Source organism: Medicago sativa, chromosome 4, assembly GCF_051527215.1.
Source record: "Medicago sativa cultivar Bolivia chromosome 4, Bolivia_mono, whole genome shotgun sequence".
Lineage (NCBI taxonomy): Eukaryota > Viridiplantae > Streptophyta > Magnoliopsida > Fabales > Fabaceae > Medicago > Medicago sativa.
In genome coordinates, this window is record NC_140752.1 from 86,875,253 (window position 1) to 86,896,067 (window position 20,815).

General features: G+C 33.8%; 3 protein-coding genes across 7 annotated transcripts; 1 reads left to right on the top strand and 2 right to left on the bottom strand.

Moving 5' to 3' along the window:
• Positions 1-186: 186 nt before the first annotated feature.
• LOC146933190 (kinesin-like protein KIN-12B) lies at positions 187-8,069 on the bottom strand. 4 transcript variants are annotated; one of them, XM_085704930.1, is made up of 16 exons: positions 7,733-8,069; positions 7,504-7,641; positions 7,329-7,412; positions 7,113-7,241; positions 6,957-7,016; positions 6,813-6,866; positions 6,637-6,729; positions 5,514-5,609; positions 4,816-4,961; positions 4,142-4,291; positions 3,925-4,054; positions 2,992-3,834; positions 2,810-2,908; positions 2,575-2,727; positions 1,654-2,493; positions 187-553 (listed from the first exon to the last, which is right to left on the bottom strand). In XM_085704930.1, the coding sequence occupies exons 1-16, from the start codon at positions 7,898-7,900 to the stop codon at positions 260-262; spliced, it is 3,477 nt and encodes a 1,158-aa protein (XP_085561056.1). In that variant the 5' UTR covers positions 7,901-8,069; the 3' UTR covers positions 187-259. The 4 variants fall into 4 exon arrangements, with proteins under 4 accessions (XP_085561056.1, XP_085561054.1, XP_085561055.1 ...); XM_085704928.1 differs by having other exon boundaries at positions 2,569-2,727; XM_085704929.1 differs by having other exon boundaries at positions 2,986-3,834.
• A 2,661-nt stretch (positions 8,070-10,730) lies between these two features.
• Positions 10,731-11,454, bottom strand: LOC146933191 (cysteine proteinase inhibitor B-like). Its single transcript, XM_085704933.1, has one exon. The coding sequence runs from the start codon at positions 11,345-11,347 to the stop codon at positions 10,943-10,945; it is 405 nt and encodes a 134-aa protein (XP_085561059.1). The 5' UTR covers positions 11,348-11,454; the 3' UTR covers positions 10,731-10,942.
• Positions 11,455-14,585: 3,131 nt separating this feature from the next.
• EMB976 (Tetratricopeptide repeat (TPR)-like superfamily protein) lies at positions 14,586-20,639 on the top strand. Of its 2 annotated transcripts, none has more exons than XM_085704936.1 (8): positions 14,586-15,152; positions 16,104-17,533; positions 17,616-17,927; positions 18,441-18,545; positions 18,627-18,714; positions 18,812-18,933; positions 19,131-19,195; positions 19,422-20,639. In XM_085704936.1, exons 2-8 carry the CDS (start codon positions 16,216-16,218, stop codon positions 19,983-19,985), a joined length of 2,574 nt encoding a protein of 857 aa, XP_085561062.1. In that variant the 5' UTR covers positions 14,586-15,152; positions 16,104-16,215; the 3' UTR covers positions 19,986-20,639. The 2 variants fall into 2 exon arrangements, with proteins under 2 accessions (XP_085561062.1, XP_085561061.1); XM_085704935.1 differs by having other exon boundaries at positions 16,120-17,533.
• The last annotated feature ends 176 nt before the right edge of the window (positions 20,640-20,815 follow it).

The window sequence follows — 20,815 nt, forward strand, 5'->3', positions numbered from 1 at the left end:
CACATTGTCAAATATATGTGCAAAATAATCTTACACCAACAATAATGCATACAATTAAATTCATATTTTAATTTTAACAAATTAAAATGATGAATCTAATAACATTTTGAATATGAAAATATTTAGTCAGAAAAGGCTTGAGCGTGTAAGGAAGAGACATTAGCAAGAATAAACGACAGCCAACTATTTCTTGGAGGGAATCATATGAATAATTGACCATCAACTAGAAGATTACTGTTATTTACACAATTGAGATTTTCTATATGTTGCATATGTCAGAACCAGAGAACCATGACTGTTCTAATTTAGCAAGCTCACCATCGTCTTTATTATAAGATGGCTCAAATTGATTAACATTGTGTGCAACCTTGGTGTCATAATCAGTAGGCATGACAAGATCATTACAAGTAGGTTGTATTGCTTCTTCCATAGGCAAACGTGATTTGGCAAGGAGATCATTGAGTGTACTAATCTCAATCTCGTATTTCTTCTTCAATTTATCAATTTGTTTGTAGGCCTTTGCAGCTTCCTGTTCTGCATCCATTGCCCGCTTCTGCAGATCACATCAAAGTGTCAGCCTTAAAAGAGTGAACTGGGCTGACTTAAAAATTAGCTATTAGAATAGGTACATATTACATATTGTAAGAGGAAACAAATGAAGCACACAATGGATTGGTATTACTCTGTGAACCTAGAAAGTTGCTCTGAATAACATGAATACCTAATAAGTTTATTCTATTTCCTATTTGCTTTGAATGAGTTTCATAAAAAAATATAAAAGTTATAGCTTCTTAACCCCTCTTCCTTCCACTCCCATTCCTTCAGTTTTTGTTGTCAATATCATATTCCTTCTGTTCTTGTTATCAAATCAATATCAATATATATGACATTTAACAAGAGCAATATTAACTACAATACACACCTAAAATACACACTATTTTAGTTCAATTCCTTATTTGGTGGGATCTACTCCCAAAAGTGGTAATACCCACTTAAATTTCAACTAATAAAAAGTGTACTGAAAATAACGTGAGAAAGTGAGTTGCTGGCACTTTTCCCAGCCCATTCAACATATGGCCCAAGTAGCTTTACATACCAAGATGCTCCCTGGCACAAACTACATCACCACTGATAATATTTAAGTGTCACTCTATACATATTCCTTTGTCCTCAAATTGACTAAGAAACACACTAATGAAATAACTAAAATCATCTAAGTTCTGTTTATTATTAGGCGTCCTCCAAATTCATACTGATGGCCAACCTTATGAATGACAGCTACTATCATTTTCTCACTCTACATAGTCACTCTATACATATTCCTTTGTCCTCAAATTGACTAAGAAACACACTAATGAAATAACTAAAACCATCTAAGTTCTGTTTATTATTAGGCGTCCTCCAAATTCATACTGATGGCCAACCTTATGAATGCCAGCTACTATCATTTTCTCACTCTACATAGAATGAGACTAGAAGAAACAGATGGTTTTTTTATAACGAACATATGACAGTGTCAATGGAACAGGCAAGGAGAATATTGATGATGATGAATGGTGTAGTTAAGTTGGACGAAAAGAGAGAGGACGACAAAAACAAGCAGTTGTTCAGTTGATAACAGTGATTAAAAATGTGCATTGATTGTTTTCTCACCTGAGCAGTGATGACACCTTCTTCTGCTTCTTTAAGACGTACAAGCAGTTCACCTGCAGCTTGCACTGCTTCAGAAGTATCCTTCAGTTGATCCTGAAGCCCTCTATTTTCATCTACTAGGATTCTCCTTTCTGCTTCTTTTTCTGCTTTTAATGCTGAAATTTCTGCTGCAAGGGTAGTTATGAGTTTAGACTCTGCACTTCTTACTGCTGTTCTGGAAGCTGCTTTCTTTATATCATCAATTCCATCATGGATCTTTCTATGCCTTTCAAGCAACTGAACATGTTTCTCCTCCAAATCTGCATACTGTTCTAAAATCCGTGCATGGCCTTCTATAGCTATTTGCATTGCATCCTTCAGTTCCTTGGAAAACTTCTTCTCGGCATCTAATTCACGCTTCCTCTTTTCAGCTAACGACTTGTTAGCTTCAACTTCAGCTCTGAGTTCTTCGGAAAGGGAAATCCACCTGCTTTCTGCCTCAGTCCATTCACTTCTTTCCTGTTCAAGTTTTACTTTGGCACTGTCTTCAGTTGATTCTGGATTGTCATTTGCTTCAGCGCTAGCTTCGGTTGAATTGGGATTGGCAGTTAGGTTTGCTACCAATCTAGGTTCAGATGAATTAGGCAACTGCAACAATGGATATTCCTTTCTTGCAGATGCCGGTGAATGGTCTATATAAAAATGAAGCTGATTTCTTAAATTACATATCTCTTCCATTAGCACTTCCCTCTCCCCAAATTCATAGAAATTCTGATACTCTTGTAGCTTATCTTGTACTCTTTTTAACTCTATCTTCATCTTCAGAACTTCTGGATGATGCTCATAGTTCTCCTTCAAAAGCTGTTGAATGTTTATAGTTAGTCTTAAAGCATCTCGTACAGTAATCATAAAAGGGAAACCTTAAAAAGAAGTTACTTTTACCTCATGTTCATGAGCAAGGGATACTAGTTCTTCGCTCATGAATTTCTCAGTGGGTAAAACACCATCCATAAGGCTCTGAAGGCGCTGAATTTTACCTTCCCTTGTCTGACCTATTACGGCATTGCATTCCCTCTCATGCTTGTATTGTTCCAACTACAAACGTGATTGACAATAGTCACAATAGATGATTATAAAATGGCCACGGATTATTGTTATGAAACAAACATAAACTTACTAAGTGATTGAGCTGCATTATCTCAGAAGTCTGCTTTGCACATAACTCTTCCAGAGCCATTTCTCTCCTTATGGATCCTGCCAAAACTTTCTCTGCAGCCTATATCATACGAGAAAGAAACTGTAATTAATAGATCGAAATTCAGCTATGCCGGAAAATGCATCTGAGATGCTTACACTCACTTTGAGAACTTGCTTCTTTGGTTTATCAGCAGACTCAGGGCAATCAACAGGTATCATTTGCATGTTTGAGTTATTGTCAATCTTACTGACATCAAGCTGCATTCTGATTTTACAGTTATTACAGTTCAACATAACAGAATCTTCTTTTCCAGCATTATCATCGACGAAAGTCTGTACTCCCACATTAACTTTGTCCACTGGAAAAGTTGGCTTGGAATCTTCAGGTCTCAATGAGAGCCTCAACGATGATCGCCCAAAAGCTGCGCTGCAATGGTGGTTATCAATAGTTTCAAGACCATGCCGGATGCTAGCTGTTAAGTTCTCAGTTTTAGTAAGGAAATTTGAAGCTTTCAGGCTAGACAGAGCATTAGACATGCTTTTCTGATCAACAGTCTTTGTGACCGGCATCATGCCTAAGTCACTTTCACAATGAAGGTTATTCTGAGATGGGGACAGCTTTGATAAGGTCTTCAAACTTTTTCTGCTGCTGCTGATTGTTGGTGAAACACTGGGAGGTGGGGATTTGAGGGTGGGGTCAGTAGCACATTTTACGCCGAGGCTAGCAGGGTTATCACAGTTCATTGTAGCATTAGGAAAATCAATGTATCGCTTAGTGTCAGAAAAACCAGCACAATCTCTGCTCGAATTGCCGAGAATTCTGGCATGATCTTCAACACCATCCTCGACAATCTCCATCTCCTCATCGCCATCTTCATCAACATGAGGTAGTGATAATGGGTAGTGGAGTCTAGGCTGCAATAAACACAAACTTCTTCGGATCAAAGCTGCTGAATGGCCTCCACTTGGATTGTAACCCTTTGTTTTAACTCGATGCAGCTCATCCTGTTTGATTTTACAGATCTAAGTTATTCAAAACAAATTTCATGCACTGGCCAGGAAAAGAGAAGGTTGATCATGGGGGAAGAGATATACCTTGAGTTCGCGTATTACTTCACGCAATTGGTTCACATCATCATGCATTACTTCATTTACAACCGCTTTGTTCTTGATAGCTTTGACACGTTGTGCAAATCTCAATGTACTAAAAGTTTCACTCCTACAACTGCAATGCTGAGTCGTGTAAAATATTTATATTCCACAATACATAGAGAGAAAAGAAATTCAAATCACCAGTTTTTTACATATATACCTTTCCGCAGGGGAAATAGCGCAAAGCAATGTTAATTTTGCATTTCCACCCAGAGACTCCTGCAATAAAAATGTCAACTTGGAGTCCCTGTATGGTATATGCCGCTGCTTTCCTGTCTGAGAAACTTCAGCAAGAATGTTAATCAGATTCCTGCAGTCAGATTTAATCTCAGTAAGCACTTGGAATGGTGGGAAAGTGATTGTAGAATTCAGTAGCCAAAGGTATAAATATGATGAACAAGTTACAAAACAAAAAGGAATAGAAGTTTTCAGATTGAAATTTTATCCAAGTAATTGTTTGAGCATAGTATGTGCCATGCCAACAACTAAATCAGCAGGCAAACATTTTGGTATAAAATGATATGTATTTAAAAATTGTTTCAGCTACATATTTATTGAGGCTATACCAATACTTCAATAGAGGGGTTTGATAGAAAGATACAGAGGGAAATAAATAGACCTGCACATGGTTCTCACTGACGTAGAAAGAAAGTCTCACAGTGTACAACAAAGAAGTCGTATGGACTTATTAAAAAAAGTACTTTATGTTGCAAATGTTCAAGCTATAATGGATATCAACACTGGAGCAACGACTAGTGTATGAATATTTGAAATGGCAACAAAGGATTTTCCTATAACAATAACGATGGAATACACAAGCATGTTCAATCATACCCAAGTTGTGAAAGTGATCTATTAATGTTGCCAGCTTCCTTCAGACGGTATCCTGCTGCACCTGTTAATTTTTGTCGTTCTGACCCAGCTAAATCAACGAGATTGATTTTACTTGTTTTAAATCTGCTTTTACGATCTTCAATACTCTGCAAATTGAAGATACGAGGTTACATCAATTGCTCTTCTATTTTCACTTATGCTATGATGCAGAGAAATGTCTTCTGAACAGTTGTTTTTGCAAACAAGACATGAGAAAAGCAAATGTTGAGGAATAGCACATTGTTTCTTCAAACTTATCTACTCTCTCCGTTCCAAATTATGTGTCATTCTAACAAAATTTGTTTGTTCTAAATTATGTTATTTTACAATATCAAATGAATCATTAAAGCTTATTTTCCTACTATGCCCTTTATTTATTACTTTATCCTTTTCCAATTCCTTTAATTTCTGTTCTCCATATCATTAATGAAGGATATTTTTGTAAAATAACTCATAATTACTCTTTTCTATACAACATTAACTGCATTTCTTAATATATGTGAAATTGCTAGAATGACATAATTTGGAAGGGATGAAGTAGTTAAAGATCGCTGACTGTTAGGACTTCTTACAATCTGCACCCGACCCATAATACAATTTAACTATTGTTCAAAATAAATATTTGACAATCTCCAGGACACGAGATAACAGTATATCACCTTGCATCGAGATTCAACAACACAAGTAAAAACAGTGTGTGAACGGGAGCTTTCAGAATTTACACTGGTTGCACCTATTGTTCTGTTTAACAATCCCTGCACAGTGAAAGGTAAATAATAGTAAAAACATGTAAAAGATATAATAATCAAAGATTGATGAAAATATTTTCTAAAAAACTGGTTAATCGGGATTTAGAAGAGAAATGGGGACCAAAAATTATTAAAATAAACAAAAATATATCAATTAACTGGAAATCTAAAACTTAATAATTACTAGTTACTAGCATGAAAGCAAGGTCAAACGTCAAAAATAGAAAAGAAGATGTATTCAAGTCAGCCTTTAAGCAATTGAGCATTTCATTTCTCTTAACGACCAAATCAATTTTTTAACTGAATCTGCTTAATGGAGATTTGAGTCATACATGCTCAAAATGAAGTCCTGCCAACAAGCATTTCACGCAAAATACTTGTTATGAAAAAAGTAATGAAGTGCTTTTATAACGCCAATTTTAAAGATGACAAATTCAGTTGAATGAGCCTTAAATGTTCCTAAAACTATAAAGGTTTGTCGCAATGGTGATGGAAAGGACAACTGTCCAATATGATTGATGAAATAAAATCCTAATAGAAGCACCACCTAAAAACTATATATAGATCACAAATAAAAATCTATCCCACAGTGATGTGCATTCATTATTTTGTTGTGCCTTATGTGTTTACACATCTATCCCACAGGGCCACAGCAACATGCTTTCATTATTTGGTTGTGCCTTATGCGTATACAATTATCTAACATTCTTGCATGAATTATGACAACATCTTACAAGATCAACATAGTATTACAAATCCTTATTATTGAAACAACGCTAAAATAAGCATTTCATACGAATTCCTAGGGATAATTACTCTTCAAGAAATTTAACAAGGGAAAAAAACGACATTAAATGTAAATGCATTTAGTATAGATGCATAATAACACAAAATCATTTAATTTGCCAACCATACACCAGATAAATATTCAGCGTTGAGAATTGTTTGTTCTTTCAGAGCATCAAAAGAGTGCTACAGAATAACAGTCTAAGACTAGTTCGACAATGGCTAATCAATTTGATAAAAAGCACACCTTCATCAAAAGCTGATTTACATCCTTCACAGTAAAAACATGCTCCTCTGTAAGATTCTCGACGTAGATTCCAGATTTAACATCTTCTCTAATCTGAATAAACAACAGATAAACCAGTTCCAGTATAAACACAAGTAGAATATGCACAAGGGAAGACTACAATGGTTTGGATTAACCTGTAGGTTTCTTTTATTCGGATCTAACAGATCGGTTATGTGCTCATTGTATATCTGCAAAAACAAATTTGTATGTCAAAAATACTAGACAACAATTAAGCAGAACGAGAACAAATAACAAAATCAATAGTAATTCAATTCAACCTCAAGAAATGAACAGTGACATTGATACTTGAGTTGCTTGTCGGAGTGCTTAGTTTGCTCCTACGCATGAGACACAACGATTAATTGATATAACAGCAAGGTTCATAGAGACCTCAAATGATTCAACAAGGAATAAAACTTCAAATTGATACCCACTTCATTTAGGCGTGCAAAGAGTCGCTCAAAAACACGAGGGGCGAGACCTCCTTGTTGATCAATTGATGAATTTTCGACCTCCAAAGCATTGGGAGGACCCCACATAGTGTAGGTCTTCCCACTTCCAGTCTGTATTGAAAAAACAAAAATTGAAAATTCATAATAATCAAGAATAATAACAAAAACAAAATGATGAAGGTGAAAATTGAAATAAACCTGCCCATAAGCAAAAACAGAACTATTGAACCCAGCCAAACAATTCTCTACTAGAGGCATACCAATAAGCTCAAAAATATCAAGCTGAAAAACAATAAACAGTATTAAACAACTAATAAATCAATTAATTGCAATAATATCACAAGATAAACACAATTTAGATAAGAAATCATACCTGAGTAGCATCAATGTGAGCGATGGAATCAAAGGTGAAATCCTGACCGTTGATTGACAAAGAATTGCTGGAAATTTTCTTAACAATGGAATCTGCTTCGTCTTTTTCACTGCTCACTGGTTTCATCCTCACAATAACCTAAAAAATATATATAATTAAAATTAAAAATTAGTTAAAAATTTCGGTAATTGTGGATGAGGAAAAGAGTGGAATGAGAAAGAAAAACCACCTTGACGCCGGAATCGGAGGAGGTAGTGTGAGTATCATCGAGCTTGCGTTTGAGAGGGTTATGGTGAGAGGGAGGCTTAGGGGGTTTATTCTCTTTGTTGAATTTGTGCTTATGCGTTGATTTAGGGTTTGAATTTCTTGGTACAGTCGGCAAATTCTTCATTGTCATCGTTGCAAGCTTTTTGCGACGGGAATCTGAACGGAAATGGTGGAGTTGATTCTAGAGAGAGAAAGTAGAGTTTGAAATGGAATAGAGAGAGAGAGAGAGAGAGAGAGAGAACGGAAGCGTTACTAGCCGTTGAGTTTGAATTTGAATTACAATAACACGCGATGTGTATGAAGTCATTCTTGTCTATAGTTTTTGTTTTTGACAGAATTTTGGGATGTACGATTGATTGGTAAACATAATTAACCATTAAAAACTAAAAATAAAAATTATTAACTACTATTGGTTTTTTTATTAATAAATATGTTTTTAGTCATTTTATAAATATATCATCATTTCATTCTAGTCCCTATAAAAAATTTCTTCGACTTTCAATCTTCCAAAAGTTTACTATCCTTTTAAATAAAGAAGAATTCATATTTTTTAATATAAATTTGCAGAAAAGTTTATAATATTATAAGAATCTCTCCAAAAAAAGATTAAGAATTTTTTAACAAAATATGAATTGTTACATTTTTTTTGTAGTTAAAAATTCCTATTTGATTCATGTTTTGTTAATAAATTTTATTATTTTTTTATAATATTCTACATGTATTTGCACAATTTCATTAAAGAATACAAAAGTTACACGTGAGTTTGACTTAAAAATAAAGACCAAAAGTGGTGATTGAAAAATTTATAGGGATTAAAAGAGTAAAAGTCAAAGAAAATTTTAGAGGGACTATAATTAAAAGTTAGTATATTTATAGGGACCATAACCCTTCTACATTGTGGTTTAGCAATGCCTATTTTCGAAACAAAATTGTGTTCTCCCGTCTTTACTAAATTTTGTTCTTGACGGACCCAAATTTTGAGTTCAAGTTCTCTCTATTACTAATTTTTTTTTTAAATGTTTTCGGGTGGTGTGTAAAAAAAAATATTGAACTCTTTTAATATCACATTTTTTAATGGTTGCAGAAGAATTTAAGAGGTAATTAAATGGGGTTTTTGAAGCGGATGTTTCTCTCACTCACCTTTGATGAACAACGTTTGTGAGGTGGAGTAGGAGGATTTAGGATTGTGATGGGAGAAGAAGAAGGAGGATGGAAAGGGTTGTTCAGATAGAAGGGGTTAAAACATTCCTTTTAATATATGAAATTCTCTTTACAAAGATTTAATTTTGTTCATATTCTTTAAAAGAACAACTCATATGATGTTACATAATGAAATGACATGAAAAAAATAAAAAGGTAATAGTTATTTTTATCTCACGGAACAAGTAATCAACATAGTCCTTCGTAGTATATGACGCTATAATAATTTGTATCATTCGTTAGTCAAAATACTATATGACGCTAAAATAATATTTTAATACTCAAAATATCTCTTTTCATATAAGGATTGAATAATTGACAATAAGAAAGTACTTACAAGAATTGATATGACATTAAGTAACTATATTTAAGGACTAATATAACAATTTTAACGAAATATTTTAATGTTATGAACTATTTTGACTAACGAAGTGCACAATCGATCAATCAGGAACTATTTCAAAATTTTGATAGATTAAAGGACTATTACGGCTATCCACTATACATTCATAAGACCAAAATGATTATCATCCAAAAAATAAATTAAAAATTTGAAAGAAGAGATGATACTGATCAAGACATTTAGATAGCATAGACTTTTTCCTCAACAAAAAAAAAAGATAGCATAGACTTTGCGGTCACCACTATACCATGCTAGCTTTCTCATTCCACAAGTCTATTGACTTTTAAGTCAAACAAACCACCATGTTTCACAATATCTATTTTTACTATGAGCAATGCTATATCTCTAGAAAAATAATATCAAGAATTCTTCAAGAATAAAGAACAGCCAATCACAATGCACTATTTGCCACAATTCAAGGAAGTGTGGTTGAAAAATAGGAAGTGAACAAATAAATTATACAACGAAAACTTGCCAGCTCTGTATTGAAAAATTCTTGATGCTATTTTTCTAGAGAAATAGCATTTTCCTTTTACTATATTGTGTTTCCATTGATGTATAATTAATTACTATTACTATTCAACTACAATACCTCTAAGATTATTACTATTCAACTACAATACCTGTATAAATAAGGTCATTCTCTTCATGTTTCATCTATCAATTAATATATAAAATTTGAGTTTAAGAGAGTATAAATAGTTAAGTGTATAATAATTTAGTTTTTTCAGTTTTTGGTGCGATCAGTATTGATGCTAATAACTGGTGCTAACCGTATGTTATCGGAAGACGAAAACAAGCTCCCGTGTAGGTTCTCTCATAGTCATGAATGTTTCTATTCTATCGTTGAATACATTTCATACTTGAATAATGTTTTACAGTTTTTTTTTTTTTTTTTTTTGAAAAATCAATATTTTATTTTAAACTCTAACCTAAGTACAAGATGTGCAAGGATTAGACAGTGTACAAAATTACAATCACCAATTTCATAAGCCCGCAAAACTTGTTTTCTACAAAGCCTGACCCAAAATGCCATACCAGACTAGCCAATACTTGATACCCCTACACCATCTTCAACACAGTTGATAAAATTCCCTCCCTGATGTAATACTATAACCAAATCACCAAATGCCGACATATTAATTTTTTTGCTAACCTCCTCAACAGAGTCTAAAAAGGATAAGAATTAAGAATGTAACATTTTTTAGTTCATTAGCCAAAGTAGTAGATAAATCCATACCATGAGTAATGAGGATCTTGATGACATTTAGTTAGTGATAAAGTTCAAAACTGCAATACTTTAATTAAATTGGGCAATTCCTAAGCTTTAATATACCCAGACCCTTGTGAGCTCCAATGATCCAAGTCCAACACACCTCTACAATTTTGTATTTGATGAAAGCATATAGAAATGTTATTGAGTAGGTACTAATTATTTAGACTGGTTGTAGCTACATACTTAAAAGTTGATTTAGTACATCATGGATGTTGTTAAGAGTAGGATTACTAGTGCTAATATACATGATCATATCAAATTGTGGAAGCATATACCAAACTACAATTAATTAGTCATTGGGGAGAAGGAGCAAAGTGGAGAAGGTGTTTGGAATTCAGCCATGGCTTAACAAGCACCACTGAATCAAACATTGTAGGATCTCCAACACCATCACTCTTTGCCTGTGTAACCCATATCTTCATATAGTACTTGATCCCAGAAACTACTTGTTGTTGCGCCTCTACTACTTCCACAAACCTTAACTCTCCTTCCCCTTCTTTCCATATCTTCACACTCCGGTTATACTCCTCCACCGCGAATCTTCCCAGTTCTTGCACCTCGTCGTTTGTTCTCACGTTTGCTACCTCTGTTTTTCCACCCACCATGCGAGACGCCGTACTACACACTACTAGCCATGCTGCCATTAATGTCATTGTTAATGTTGCTGCTGGTGATCTTATGATCAAAGGTGTCGCCATTGATCAATTGTCTCCAAGAAAGGACGAGATTGAGTTGCGGCTTTTGTATTTAAATTGTTGTTATGTTATGTTAGCTTTGAGAAATTAGTGGATGGATTCTGGATTCTTATAATGATGAAAGTGTTGCAGATAGATAGATAGATAGATATATGGTGTCATGCAAGGTATGGGGCTATGCGAGAACGAGAGGTACGTGGTTTGCTGTATTTACCACAACATGACACATAAGCTCTCACCTTCTTCTGAGACTGCCACGCATTCAATTTTGAAAAAAAATATGTAAAATGTCTCGGTCTCAGAAATACACCCTCCATTCCTTTTCTTTTGATGTTTTAGAGCTTAAACTTTATTCCAAAACTTTTGATGTTTTAGAATTTTTAATATTTTTTATCCAATTTTACCCTTGTTGAAAAACACACTTTGAAAATTGGAAGTTTAAATAATAAATGCAATTTGTGTGGTGAGTTTCAATAATTAAGGAGATTAGAATTTTGAGAAAAAAAATTCAAGGAGTAAGTAAGGGTATTTTAGTATAAACCATACAATTATTCCTATAATTTAATGATTCCTTAATATTTGTGCAATCACCTAAAACATCAAAAGAAAAGTAATGGAGGGAGTATATATCAAAAGATTTATGCTCTCCCCGCGCACTTTTTACTCACGTCCAACATGATTTCATGTTATACCTCTGCGTGAGTTAAGTCAAGTTGTATGACTTAACTCGCGCACTTTATAATCTCTGTGTGACTTAACTGACGCACCACTGACATGTGCGCGAGTTAACTCATGCACGTTGGCAGGTGGTCAGAGCTGAAGAACAAACGTTTTTTAGTCTTTGGTCAGTTTTTCAACATTCAATCTACACGTTTTTTACCCATTATATACATTTTTTTACCACATTAATGGTATTTACAACCTATACTACCATTCTCACTTATAAATACCCCTCCATACTTCCCTATTTCCTCACTTTCCCTCCCTCCTCACTCTCTCCCTCTATTTCTCTTTTTTTTTTTTCTTCCTTCAATAGTCTCTTTGAGGGAAAAAATGATCAAACTTCTTCGGGGTAAAATAGTGAGTAGCAGACTTGGGGAAGTGATCGACCCTTGGGATAAGTTTAAATCTGCTTTTTTTAACCCCAGAAACTTTTTATCGTGGTAAAAAGAATTTTTTGGGGTAAAAAAGAACAAGATTTAAATTTAACCCAAGGGTTGATGATGTATTTTCTCCAAAAAGGTTGCTCACTATTTTACTCCAAGAAGATTGGTCACTTTTTACCCCAAGAATGAGAAAATAAGTATATTTAGTGAATTCGAATAAATTATTGTATCAATTATTGTATTGTATGAATTATTAATAAAATGAGATATTGTTATATGCCTCAATTTTGTTCATTCCTTGTTATTTATATTTGCTTTTATTTTCTAATTTTTTATTTAATGAATAAATAATAATTTAGTTCATTTTCTTTTATTTATATTTGTATATATTTAACGAATAAAATCGAATCAATATTTATTTTAAGTTCATAAATAAATTAGAATAAAGTAAATATGTAAATAAATTAATTTTAATAAAGTAAATAAATTAGAATAAAGTGAACAAATAATTTAGCAAAATAAATAAATTAGAATAAAGTGAACAAATAAATTAGAAAATAAGTAAATTAGAATAAAGTGAAAAAATAAATTAGAATAAAATAAATTAGAATAAAGTAAATAAAATAATTTGAATATAGTAAATAAATTAAAAAAAGTGAGTTAAGTCACTATGCGTGACTTAAGTCACGCAGCGTAAGTTAAGTGGCGCAATTTTTTACACTTGTGTTAGTTAACCAACGCAGGGGTAATTTAGGTATTTCAGCTAGACGCGAGCGAAACTTGCTGGGTAAAGAGCAGAAATCATATCAAAATACCCTACCTTTAAGCGTATGGTCCTAATGGCCTGTTTGATTACAGTTTTTAAAAACTAAAAAATTGAAAATTTGTTTGAATTGATTGTTTTGCAAAATAGTTTTTGAAAACTATTTTCACTTTTGCTGTTTTTAAAAACAAAAAACACGGACCATTCGCTTAAATTACAACATTGTTTACACTAAAAAATACACATACTTTTACAAACTCGTGATGTACCGAAAATCCAACATTGTTTTATTTGTTTTACCTTAAATTACAAAATATTAACGATATTATTGTATTATATTTACAACAAAAATAGTAGGGGAATTAGTCACTATAGTCCCTGAATCGGAATGGATTCGTCACTTTAGTCCCTGAATGCAGATAAATTGCAAAATAGTCCCTGAATGTAGACTTTGTTAGTCAATTTAGTCCCTGAATGCAAACTTCGTTAGTCAATTTAGTCCCTGAATGTAGACTCTGTTAGTCACTTTAGTCCCTGAAATTGACCATGCAGGGACTGTTTTGCAATCTCTCTTCATTCAGGGACTAAAGTGACGAATCATCTCCCATTCAGGAACTAAAGTGACTAATTCCCCAAAATAGTATCTAACTAGACCAATACTTTTTCAAACCTTATACATTTCTCACGCGTCACATGCATAAGGGATAATTTAATAATAGTTCCACATACTTGACATGTCAACAACTTCAACAAACCACAATGACTTTTAAAAATGGATCCACTACAGTCAATAAAAGAATGCAGTCAGGACAATATGTATTGTTCGATCTTGATCAGATGGTTCAAAAAATACATATTTAATTTTTAATTTATAATTTAAAATGGCGAGATTGAATCTGAATTGTTTCTCCCCGATGTCCGACTGCATGAATACGAGGAAAACTGATCCGACTTTTAATATGACACATATGCAGGTCTAAATGGTTTAATTTGTGGAAAGTATTTGCTATTTTATAAATGTAGACTCTCAAATTATCCAAAACCAACGATTTCAAGTCTTAATTTCATGAATTTTTATTTAGGTGTCATTGACATTTAATATCTTTGTTCGTATATATCTTTTAACATATTTTTCAGTTTCTTTTGGCTTGTTAATTTTTTTTATTTTTATCTTATCTAAATAATTTATTTAATCATTCATATTTTATTATCTCGCCTAAAATCCGAACTAGATAGTTTACTCAAGAATGAGGGTCAAAAAGGTCATTATGGATCCAAACACAGAACAATGGGGCATAGTTATGGTCTGGATAAATCGACATTTGTACTCGAACACAACTTGTCAAAAAAAAATTTGTACTCGAACACAAGCAGTTGTAGAAGTAGAATTTGAGGTTTACAGTACACAGCACAAATGGAGTGTTTGAAATCGTCGTTCCTATCCTCCACACCATTGTTACCTCCACAATCCAAAAAGAAGAAGAAGAACAAACCCATTATTCGCAGTCAAGTACAGCGAGACCCATGGTCCCCCAGAACCACCGACCCAACAAAACCAAAACCACCATACATCCACCCTAAAAAGCCTCTCTCCGACGACAACGCACGCCGCATAATCAAACGCAAAGCTCTATACCTTAGCACTCTACGTCGCAACCAAGGTCCACAAGCTCAAACACCTCGTTGGATTAAGAGAACTCCTGAACAAATGGTTCAGTATTTGCAAGATGATCGTAATGGTCAATTGTATGGTAAACATGTCATTGCTGCTATTAAGAAAGTTCGTGCTCTTTCCGAAAAGGCCGATGGAGGCTATGATATGAGGCTGGAAATGAGTTCTTTTGTTACCAAACTTACTTTTAAGGAGATGTGTGTTGTTCTTAAGGAACAAAGAGGGTGGAGACAAGTTAGGGATTTCTTTGCTTGGATGAAAATGCAGGTCTTTCTTCAACTCTTTTATGTCTTCCGTTCTGCGCTGACAAAAATTGATTTTGAATGTATTGGTTTAGTTATGTTTGTATACATACATTCTCGTAGAAGTTAGTTGAACTATGAATTTGATGAATATTCTCCTAGAAGTTAGTTGAACTATGAATTTGAGTGTAAAAATCATGTTTGGAGTAAAAAGTTGCAAATCTTGGTTTAAGTTAGAATCAATTTTAGACGCAAAATCAATTGCAATTGATATCATCCAAATATGTCAAAATCAATTTTAATGAGTGTTTATTGTGAATAAAATTGATTTTGTACAATTCTGTTGGTTAAAGTTGGGCTTAAAATGAAGTAATTTATATTTTGGTATCAGGTCGAGTTAATTATAAATTTGGAGGGAAAGTCAATTTTTGTCTTACCATAAACATGTGTATTTTTAGTAAACTCACATTTAACACGAGTAAGGAGGGGGCTTAATCAATTTTAATACTCTTCAGAATAAAACCAAAATCACTTGGTGTGTGTTTAATTCTAACATGACACAAATTGATTTTAAATGAACTGATTTTGATTAAAAGTTAGTTAAATGTAAAGTGATTCTAGTTTTAATACATTGACATAAAGTGAAATGAACAATGCTGATGTGAGGTTATTATTTCTTTCTTTTCGTTGAATCTCCTAATCTCAACTTCATGTTAGAATCTGTTTTGGGTTAGAACTTAGAATTGCTTGTATAATGGGTGTAAATTACCTGCATAACTCCTTTTATTTTGAGGATTGCAACATGACAATTCCACAATATTTTAGACATGATAAAATTCATGGGGGTCTTACTAAATAATACAGGACCACTTTTTGTTTATTAGGATGGGAATCGCATGAATTTCACTCAATTGTTCTCTTATTTATTTATGTTGTTTGGCCTCATTGTATAGAAATTGATACTCTGTATTGATAGTTCTGTGGTTCAACAGTTGGGCTACCATCCGAGTGTTATTGCCTACACGATAGTCTTGCGTCTATATGGGCAAGTTGGAAAGCTTAATCTCGCGGAAGAGATCTTCTTGGAGATGCTCGATGTAGGTTGTGAACCAGATGAAGTGACCTGTGGTACCATGCTCTGTTCTTATGCAAGATGGGGGCGCCATAAGTCCATGTTGTCATTTTATTCGGCCGTGAAAGAAAGGGGAATAATTCTCTCTGTTGCTGTCTTCAACTTTATGTTGTCTTCTTTGCAAAAGAAATCACTCCATAGAGAGGTTGTTCACGTGTGGAGGGATATGGTAACAAAAGGGGTGGCACCGGATCATTTTACTTACACGGTAGTCATTAGTTCTCTTGTCAAAGAAGGGTTGCATGAAGATTCTTTTGTGACTTTTGATGAGATGAAGAATTACGGATTTGTCCCAGATGAATCAACTTATAACTTGCTTATAAATGTAAATGCTAAAAATGGAAACAGAGATGAAGTGCAAAAACTGTATGACGATATGAGGTTTCGTGGAGTAGCTCCCAGTAATTACACTTGCGCTACACTTATATCTCTGTATTACAAATACGAGGACTACCCTAGAGTCCTCTCTCTCTTTTCAGAAATGGCTAGAAACAAAATTCCAGCTGATGAAGTCATATATGGTTTGCTTATAAGAGTTTATGGAAAACTTGGTTTATACAAGGAAGCTTGCAAAACATTTGAAAAGATAAAGCATCTGGACCTACTCACCAATGAGAAAACATACTTGGCAATGGCACAGGTCCATCTTACTTCAGGAAATGTCGACAAAGCTTTCGAAGTTATTGGACTCATGAAGTCTAGAAACATATGGTTCTCTCCATTTGCTTATATTGTCCTGCTACAATGTTATGTGGCGAAAGAAGATGTAGTATCGGCTGAAGGAACATTCTTAGCTCTATGCAAGACAGGACGGCCTGATGCTGGTTCTTGTAATGATATGCTCAATCTGTATGTCAGACTTAATTTGATAAACAAGGCAAAGGAGTTTATCATTCGAATAAGAGACAACGGGACACCTTTTGATGAGGTGCTTTACAGGAAAGTTATGAAGGTTTATTGCAAAGAGGGAATGCTTCTGGAAGCTGAGCAGTTGACAAATAAAATGGTTAAGAATGAATCTCTTAAAAATTGTAAATTCTTCCGGACATTTTATTGGATTCTTTGTGAACATAAGGAGGATGTGCAAATTGATGATAAACTCGTCACCATTATGCCCACCAACAAACTTGATGCTACAGCTCTTGAGATGATGCTCCGTGTATATCTGACAAATAACAACTTCAGCAAGACAAAAATGTTACTGAAACTATTGCTGGGTTGTACAGGGGGGTCAAAAGTTGTTAGTCAGTTCATTATCAGTTTGACTAAAGATGGTATTTCTCTAATACTAAATTGATCACCACCTCTTTCTTTGATATATTTTTGAAATATCCATTTTCCACCCTTTTTTTCCAGGAGAAATCAGCAAAGCAGAATCACTCAACCATCAATTGATTACCCTTGGCTGCAGAACGGAAGAAGTCACTGCAGCTTCTTTAATTAGCCATTACGGAAAACAACATAAGCTGAAACAAGCGGAAGATATCTTTGCAAAATATGTAAATTCCCCAATATCTAGTAAACTACTGTATAACTCTATGATTGATGCATTTGCTAAATGTGGCAAACAAGAAAAAGCATATTTGCTATATAAGCAAGCAACAGTGGAAGGACTTGATTTGGGAGCTGTTGGTATTAGCATTATTGTAAATGCTTTGACAAATGAAGGTATGACTGCAGTTAAGTAAACTAGTGTCTGATTCATATATCAATCTGACATGCAACACCTTCTCACATGATTCTACCATTGAGTTCTAACTCGCTATAACAATTAACAATTTATAGCTTATTTGGATAGGAAAGAATTGTGCAATATTGCGGAATCCTATCTTTTTATCAAATGTGTTAAACTCCAAAAAGAAATGTTGACACGCCCTTCTCCCACAGTTAAAATTATGTGTTTTCAAACATAAATGGCTTTTTTCAACTATTCTTCCATACTTCAATAGTTTCACAGGATTAAGGGGGAATGCTAGCCTGGTATTATGCCTGGTGCATGAGTATTAGGTTTATTGATGAATGTGTCTGCTTGTTGACATAGAACTTTTTGAAAAAACAAATTGCTCTCTGAGTTCTGGAAAATTAAGAATTTTCAGGAACATCAATTATTTGTTGTTGCTTCTCTTTTCAGCGCCAAGTTACTTGCATTTAACTGATAATTTAGGTGTTATTCTTTTTCAGCAAAATATCAGGAGGCCGAGAAAATTATCTCTCAGTGCCTTGAAGAAAACGTGAAACTTGATACAGTGGCTTACAATACCTTTATAAAATCCATGCTTGAAGCAGGTTTGATATGTAGCATTCTGATTGAATAGGAAATATAAAATCAAAACAGCAAGCTTGCTAATACAATTTGTTCTGCTGTAGGCAAATTGCATTTCGCATCTAGTATTTTTGAGCGCATGTGTTCCAATGGCGTTGCTCCATCAATTCAAACATATAACACTATGATAAGGTTGTAGCTTATATAAGCTTTCTTCCACTGATAAAAGTTTTTGCATCTATTTTTTTGGCTGCTAATTTTTGGACCAACATTTTAACTGCTTATGCAGTGTCTATGGAAAATATCACAAGTTGGATAGAGCTGTGGAGATGTTCAACAAAGCTCGCTCATTGGGTGTCCCTTTGGATGAAAAAGCATACATGAATTTGATAGGCTATTATGGGAAAGCTGGTACTGGACCATTTTACTTTAACCGAGATAAAATTTTGATAATTCAAGATGCAATTTTGCATTTGAAAATTCCATTATTCCTGTTTTCATGTGCATAATTTTTCTTTGTATCCAATATGATTTTCATGCAATGGAGAGTGCAAACATAATGTAATTAGCACATGATGTTTGGTCATTAATTCATATTTATATTGTAGGTATGGTACGCGAAGCTTCACAGTTGTTTAGTAAAATGCAAGAAGAAGGGATTAAACCTGGAAAGGTAGAGTTAATAATTTCTTAACTATATTTTCAAGACTCAAGTATATAATTAGCAACTCTTATAGGTATTCTCAAATTAATTTATTTAAAAGCTTGAGTTATGTTGTGGCCCAAAATAATGACATACTTTACATTGAACAACAAGGCATATTTTACATTTCTCTTCTTTAAATAATGACAATTTTAGAGAATTAGTGATAAATCTTTGTCTTTGTTGGGAATTACAGATCAGCTATAATATTATGATGTATGTGTATGCAAATGTTGGAGTTCATCATGAAGTAGAGAAGCTTTTCCAAGCCATGCAGAGACAAGATTGTTTGCCCGACTCTTCCACATATCTTTCATTAGTCAAAGCATATACAGAGAGCCTAAATTACTCCAAAGCTGAGGAAACCATACATTCTATGCAGAGCAAGGGTATTTCACCATCCTGTGCCCATTTTAATATTTTACTATCGGCATTCATAAAAGCTGGGCTGATTGATGAAGCCAAGAGGATATACGAGGAAATATCAACTTTTGGTTTAATTCCCGATCTCATATGTTACCGAACAATTCTGAAAGGTTACCTGAAATATGGACGTGTAGAAGAAGGAATCAACTTTTTTGAAAGTATATGCAAGTCAATCAAAGGGGACAAGTTCATCATGAGTGTAGCTGTGCATTTATACAAATCCGCGGGAATGGAAAACCAGGCAAAAGAACTCCTGAGTTCGATGAATAAGATGAAAATTCCTTTTCTCTGGAAACTTGAAGTTGGATCGGCAGAAGGATTGAAAGTTCCTTGAGAATTGTTCGGTAACAGAGAAGGAGTACTTGAGAAATGCATGTATGCTTGAGAAGCAATGTGGTAACAGAGAAGGGCTAGCAATGACCATGGAGCTAGCTTGTATATAACTTGGTCAACCTAGTAATGTTAATGGCGGAACCCTGATTCTGGCTGCATATACTACTGGCATTAATGATGGAACAATTTGAACCCTTGGCATTAATGATGAGTCAATGAATTCTGTATATGCCAAGAAAATACTCAATACCTCCCAACTAAAGGAAGTTGGACCAAGGAGATTGACTCATCATCATTGGAGATTGTTTAGTGAGGTTACTTGTGAACATATGCTGTTCATTACTCACTGTTTGGCCTCAGTTTTTTCTCTCAGGCATGTTTGTTAAAAACAAGTTTTAACTCATAAAATCGCCCAATTTCATATTTCTAGGTATGAATTTTGAGTTAAATCACTTGTAAAATTGAATATGGATAAAATATACTCTAGTTGGACCTGATTTTACCCGAGTTAAAACGTGGTAAACTCTTTGAAATTGGATAGAATCAGAAGAAATTAACTCGATTTTACCCAATTTTGAAGAAATTAACTCTTGATTTTATGGATAGTCTTAAATTTTAACAACTATAGAAATTTATGAAACTCTTGTTTTTTGGATGTTTTGAGTATTATATAATAAGTAGATATGTCATCCTTTCCTTCTTAATATAAGAAAATAAGATGCTGTGGAAAAAACAATTTTAACCCATGCTGCTCTTCTGCCATGCAATCAAATTAAGGGTAAAAAGTGTCTAAAAATTTCTTTATCCAACTAATTCTGTATAATTACTTAT

Excerpts from the sequence above, each read along its gene's own strand:
- LOC146933190 (XM_085704927.1), bottom strand. The coding sequence starts at position 7,900 with ATGACAATGAAGAATTTGCCGACTGTACCAAGAAATTCAAACCCTAAA. Across the intron at positions 4,055-4,141 it reads GCTATTTCCCCTGCGGAAAG|TTGTAGGAGTGAAACTTTTA; the intron begins GTATATATGTAA and ends TCAGCATTGCAG. Across the intron at positions 2,728-2,809 it reads TAATGCAGCTCAATCACTTA|TTGGAACAATACAAGCATGA; the intron begins GTAAGTTTATGT and ends TCACGTTTGTAG.
- LOC146933191 (XM_085704933.1), bottom strand. The coding sequence starts at position 11,347 with ATGGCGACACCTTTGATCATAAGATCACCAGCAGCAACATTAACAATG.
- EMB976 (XM_085704935.1), top strand. The coding sequence starts at position 14,628 with ATGGAGTGTTTGAAATCGTCGTTCCTATCCTCCACACCATTGTTACCT. Across the intron at positions 18,934-19,130 it reads AGGCTATTATGGGAAAGCTG|GTATGGTACGCGAAGCTTCA; the intron begins GTACTGGACCAT and ends TTTATATTGTAG. Across the intron at positions 19,196-19,421 it reads AAGGGATTAAACCTGGAAAG|ATCAGCTATAATATTATGAT; the intron begins GTAGAGTTAATA and ends TGGGAATTACAG.